The 6442-nt window shown below is 36.5% G+C and overlaps 1 protein-coding gene across 1 annotated transcript; it reads left to right on the top strand.

Moving 5' to 3' along the window:
* The first annotated feature begins 1519 nt into the window (after positions 1-1519).
* Positions 1520-2461, top strand: LOC125396794 (olfactory receptor 1J21-like). Its single transcript, XM_048428826.3, has one exon. It carries the CDS (start codon positions 1520-1522, stop codon positions 2459-2461), a length of 942 nt encoding a protein of 313 aa, XP_048284783.3.
* Positions 2462-6442: the final 3981 nt, after the last annotated feature.

Raw genomic sequence — 6442 nt, 5'->3', positions numbered from 1 at the left:
TCCTTACCAGCTTCAACCTTTTGTGTTTGGCTGTCTATCAAAAACATAAATATATATATAGAGAGAGACCCTATAATTCTACTTCTGAAAATTCATCATATGTTTATACCTATATCTCATCTATCTATCTATCTATCTATCTATCTATCTATCTATCTATCATCTATCTATATGTACATATTTATGTAAATGGCATTGGATAATGCTATTTATCATAATACTGGAAATGGTAAAAATCATTTAACTCTGGGTCCAAACATAGATAATAAATTTTTCATTATTAAAGATTGATTATTATAAACAGTTATGGTTGCAATAACTGACTGAATAAATTAACCTCTGGCAGTAAAATACCATTAGAATATTTAAGAGTTTGGACTGGACATTGTAGAGAATTTAAAGATAATTTCAACAAAGATAGAATAATTGAAACAGTATGAGCAATTTTAATCCCATCTCCAATTCTGATAAGTTCAAACTTGAGACTGGTTCTCAGCTTTCAAACACAAAAGCATTCAAATTGATTTTATTTATAAAACAATGATCTGTGGTTTCATAGTGATACCAGTATGTTTTATTTACTATTACTTTGTGATTGTTCACATGAATAGTTCTAATTTAAACTGATAATGAGGGGAACAACAATAAATGCAATGTTAGAAATACAATCAAGGAAACTGTCATATGAGAGTCATTAGCAAAATAAATCCAGATTCAGACCAATGCCAATGAAGAATGATATTGGATTACATAAGACAGAGACCAAGTCCTTCCTTGGCAGATTGCAGATGTAGCTAGAGATGTTAAGTCTTAAAAATCTAAAAAAAATAAAATTAGGAATTGTAGGAATTGGTTGAGAGAGCACACAAGAGAACTTGAAAGAGATCAAGACTATATATATATATATATATATATATATATATATATATATATTCCATGTATATATATATACATATATATATATTCCATGAAAACTGCTTTAGAAAGAGAGAGATAAAACTGGTGAAGTGGGAATGGGATAGATGTGAAGGGGAGGTAGAAACTATGTCATTTGATATTTCTTGTTATTGATATAGATCTGTCTCTTTAAGTCTCTCAACCATATATTACAGATTCATAGATGATTCCTGGGTTCTTTCTGTGTCAATATCCACATATAAAACATTAGTTAATATATTTTTTGAGCTTCAAAGAGAGTCAAGAGACTAGTGAACTATTATATATAATTGACTAGCTTTGCTACCATTAGATGACTGATCTCAACTTTCTTCCCATTCGCAATCTCAAAATTCTTTTATGAATTCTGAGACTTCTCAAAGTTGACTTTTCTTAGTTGATAATTGTTGTTATTTGTAAGTTCCTCATAAATATGATGAGCTGGTTTCTAAGTCTCCAATCTCCTATCAGTGTTTAAAAGTTGGAAAGTTTTAGATCAGTTTATACACCAATTACAAACATTATGCCTTGATCATTGTTTCCCATTCTCAAATTTCTTTATCTTTCTCATTTCCAGAAGAAGATGAGGATCACAAGAAATCAGAGCAGTGCATCTGAGTTCATCCTCCTGGGACTCCCCATCCACCCGGAGGACCAAGGCATGTACTCTGCCCTGTTCCTGGTCATGTACCTGACCACAGTGCTGGGGAACTTGCTCATCATCCTGCTCATCAGGCTGGACTCTCACCTCCATACCCCCATGTACTTCTTCCTCAGCCACTTGGCCTTCACAGACATCTCTTTCTCATCAGTCACAGCTCCAAAGACGCTCATGAATATGCTGACACACAGTCAGTCTATCTCATATACTGCGTGCATTTCCCAGGTGTATTTTTTCTTGATGTTTGGGGCTATTGACAACTTCCTTCTGACCTCCATGGCCTACGACAGGTATGTCGCCATCTGCCATCCTCTCTACTATATGAGAATCATGAGTCAGAGTATTTGTATGTTATTAGTCATTACATCCTGGTTCTTATCCTGTGCTGCTACCTTTGTGCATACCATTCTTCTAGCTCGTCTCTCTTTCTTTAAAGGCAATACTCTCCACCACTTCTTCTGTGATCTCTCTGCTTTAATTAAGCTCTCTAGCTCGGACACCTCTATCAATGAGCTGGTCATCCTCACTCTGGGATCACTGGTCATTGCTGTGCCATTCATATGCATCCTGGTCTCTTACGTCTGCATTGGGGCCACCATCCTGAGAACTCCCTCAATCAAAGGAATCCGTAAAGCATTGTCTACATGTGGTTCTCACCTCTCTGTGGTTTCTCTCTATTATGGAACCATTATAGGGCAATATTTAGTTCCCTCATCTAAGAACACTAATGACAAGGATGTCATTGTGGCTGTGCTATACACTCTGGTCACACCCATGCTGAATCCCTTTATTTACAGCCTGAGGAATCAGGATATGAAAGGAGTGCTAAGAAATATACTCATCAAGAGAATGTATTCAAAATGATGTGAGTGGCCTTCTGTCATTATGTATTTGAGATTTTCTCAGCCCACATATGACTCTTTCTTTGATTTGGCATTTCTCCCAGTTGCATTGTTTCAGCCTCAATTCCCTTAGGTACAGGTCTTATTTCTGTTTAATTGTCTTTTTTAATTTGGGGAAAGTTTTTTTTTTTCAGATACTCCTGTGCTATTTTTCTTTTCATGTCTTCCTACCTTTAGGAGCATAAATATTTTTATATTATTCCAGTCATTTACCTTTTATCATTATTTTATTTAATGTCCCTTTTTGAAATATTTTTTCCTTTCTCGAGAAAACAGAAATACTTTTCCTATATATTCATTGCTTCATTTTATTTTTAATTTTATAATGTATTTTAATTTTATTGTCATGAGTAACAACAATTGGAAATCTACCTTGTTTCTATTTTTTATTTTTAAAAATTGGTAAAAATTAATATATAATGCTGTTACTCTGAAAATTAGCACTTACCTTTTTCTCCCTTCAAAAACAATTGACTTGGTGACAAATTGAAATGTCTTTTCTGTAAAGTACTGTAAAATGGCTAATGATGGAATGGCCACAGTTATAAGATATGTGCTGAGACCTGACTAAAGCAGTGCAGGTGCTCAGCAGGTCCAGTGGGTAGGATGTGTAGAGTAGGAGGGATGGAATGACTTTGTAATGAAAAATGGTGGTGTTATGACTATGACTAATCCATAGAATTCAGTTTACTTCTCAAAGTTTATTTCTACATTATTAACCTCTAAAATACATAGATTTGTTCATGCACACATACAATTTATTGTTTTTGAGGATGCTGCAACAATACTAGAGAGTGGGTTCAGAAATCATAGAAATTCAATTAAACACAGTTTTGTATCTCAAAGTCTATGAATATATGGTTTCTTGAGAGATTGCAAATGTCAATAACTGCCTTCTTTTTATATTTTCATGTAATAGAAAACAGAAGGGCACAAAGATGGAGAGAAAGGCAGACACACAGATAGAGAGAGAAAGCCATCTTTTTTATTAACATATTTTTATTGATTTGGGGGAATTTTACATTATGTATCCTGATCCCACTTATTACCCAATCTTTTCATGTTCACCCTCCATCCTTACAGTCTATCCTTTAAAATAATGATGATGATGATGATGATGATAATAATAATAATAATAATAATATGAACCCACATTCACTCCTCAGTCTTTCCCACCTCTCCATTACATGTTCATTTGCTGTAGTGGCCCTGGGAACTGAAATATGTCATGCATTATACCCTTTCGGTCAAACAGCTTTACCTTCAAATGTTCATTGCAATTAGTTGTTGATGTGGTTCAAGGCCTCTGGCTTCTGGCACACCATCAGCACTGGATCCTCATAGAAACTTCTCTCAGGTATTCTGCTGTTGCTCAAGTTATTGAGATCCTGCAGCAGTGTTTTGCAGCACCACCCCCTTTATATGTTCCAGCAGGTTACAGATGGAATAGATGTTGAAGTGGGCCAACTCAAAGATCTGGATATAGGCCTGGGTGGCAGTTTAGTTGCTCAGTCTGGGCCTTAACCAAGATTGCCCTCCTCAGGAAGAAATTGAAGCCAAATCTCCTGCACCCACACCATACGGGCCAGTTCTACCTCAAGGTAATCTATGTGCAGGGCCTGCTTTCCTGTTGCTTGGATGGGGTGGGGTAAGGTGGGAGCAGCTCCTTTTATGACATCAGGTTTAGAAACAGCTTTCTTGTGCCAATGCCAGTGGGGCTAGTTCCCCTAGAAATGGGAAATCACTAACCTGCTGAGGCAGCCAGTGAAGTAAAGATCTAACTCAGTGGTTATTGACAGGGTTCTCTCTTGCCCAGTCTTGTAGCTGTTCAGTCCCAAAGAAACACACAGAGGTTTACATTAATTATAATCTGGCTGACTTATTAGCTCAGGATTCTTATTAACTAATTCTTACATCTTAAATTAGTCCATAATTCTTATCTGTGTTAACCACATGACTTGGTACCTTCTATCAGTGAGGCCTTCTCACCCTGCTTCCTCTGTGTCTGGATGAAGACAACAGACTGCATCTTTCCTCTTCCCACAATTCTCCTCTTCTCAATGCCCCACCTATGCTTCCCACCTGACTACTAGCCAATCAGCATTTTATTAAAACAATACAATATAAGTGACAGGGTACAAGATCATTGCCCCACAGCAACTTGTGCCTAAGTCAAAAGAGCCAGCTTTTCCAGGTCCCCTAGTTGTAACACAGACTATAGACATATGTGGTCATGAGCCGCATATGGCCTTCAGTTGCAACTGGGGATGTCAGCATGAGCTCTAATAACAGCACAGGTCACTCAGATTGGTATGGCCTGGTGGCAACAATGCCTTCAGAAATCAAATGTCCCCAGGTGTGAGCTTAGGACACCATTTTCATCCTGTTTCCTGCTATTGTGATCATATCATCAATTCTGCTTCTCTCCACTATAATGGTATATTATTTATGTTTTAATAAATAAAGTTTGCCTGAATATCAGCGCAAAGCATCCATACTAGTCAGCCATAGAGACCAGGCAGTAGTAGTGAATGCCTTTAATCTGATCACGAGAGAAGAACATGACATGGAAGGAGACAAGTTTCATGCTCAACTTCAGTCTGAGGATTTGTGGAGGCAGGATTGTCCATTTTTGTTCTGAGGTAGAGGTAAGAGCCAGTGGCTGGCTACTCTGCTTTTCTGATCTTCAGGTTGAACTCCAATATCTGTCTCTGTGTTTTTATTATTCATGATACATTTGGTGCCCAACATTTGGGATACCAATTTATGAAAAAGCCATTTGCCTGTGGCTTTACAGCCATTGACATAGGTCAAACCTACATGTTGCCAGAGTCTCTGCCCTACTGGTAAGGTTTTTCTTTTTTCCGTCCTTGGTGGGCTCACCCTGAACTTCTCATGCTGCTGCCAAATTAGGTAGCTTCCTTGAAATCCAGACAGCAATAAGTCTTGCATCTTAATCAATATTGGTGACAGATTTTGTAAGACAAATAACAATTCCAAGAAATTTTTTTTCTCACATTAAAGAATGGGAAACATCATTACACAAGAGGGATTTATGTCCTTGTATAATAATATACTGCACAATTTGAAACTGGATTGATTAAATGAGAGACTAGTTTAGATGGGATTTATGTAATTATCAGCATTATCATTTTTGTTTTATCACTAAAGAAGTTGGTTATCTGAGTGCTAAGATATAACCCTTAGAAAAATTTAATGCAATAGATCATAGAGATAGTCAGATCTAGGCAGGGAAATTTAATGGAGAACAATTTTCAGTATTGCATTCTAAAAACAGAGAGGAAAAGCCTAAAGTTTTCAAACAGCCAATGTTAATATGTCCAGTAACTGTAAGAAATTGCCAAATAATAGAGTTAAAGCTGAAGGCACTCCTGTGCCAATGTCGTATTTAAGGAGACTCAAAGAAGCAATAGTCTCACATGGCATTCATTTACCTTTTGTAAAAAAAATGTTAAACTCATGGTCAGTTTGTAATATTCCTAAAGACTGGATAGACTTGGATAAAACTCTTTCATATCCTGGTTCATAATTGCAAAGGAGCACCTAGTTTAGAGAAGAGGCTAAGTCTATTGAGCAATGGAGTAAAGCTAGAGGTATAGAAGTCTTCTGAGATCAAATTCTTGGAGAAGGAAATTGTGCTACTGTAAAAAGTCAATACCTATATGAGGGTAACAGCCTGTTTTTATGCCATGCAGCAACTTTGAATGTTTGGGACAGAAGTAAAGAATTAACAAAGAAGATTGAATCATAAACTAAAGTCACACAGGGAACCAAAGAAACCTTCACAGAATTCTTTCAAAGAATGACATCAGCAGTAAGCAGAATGATACCAAATTCCAAAGCTAGACAAATAATTAAAATTCTAGCTTTCAAAAATGCCTATTCTCTATAAAAAAGAATAGTCAGTTATAAGCAAGGTCAG

Source organism: Myodes glareolus, chromosome 21 (genome assembly GCF_982192425.1).
Source record: "Myodes glareolus chromosome 21, mMyoGla1.1, whole genome shotgun sequence".
Classification (NCBI taxonomy): Eukaryota; Metazoa; Chordata; class Mammalia; order Rodentia; family Cricetidae; genus Myodes; species Myodes glareolus.
Note: the sequence above shows the minus strand (reverse complement) of the source record. Positions and strands in the feature narration are given on the sequence as shown.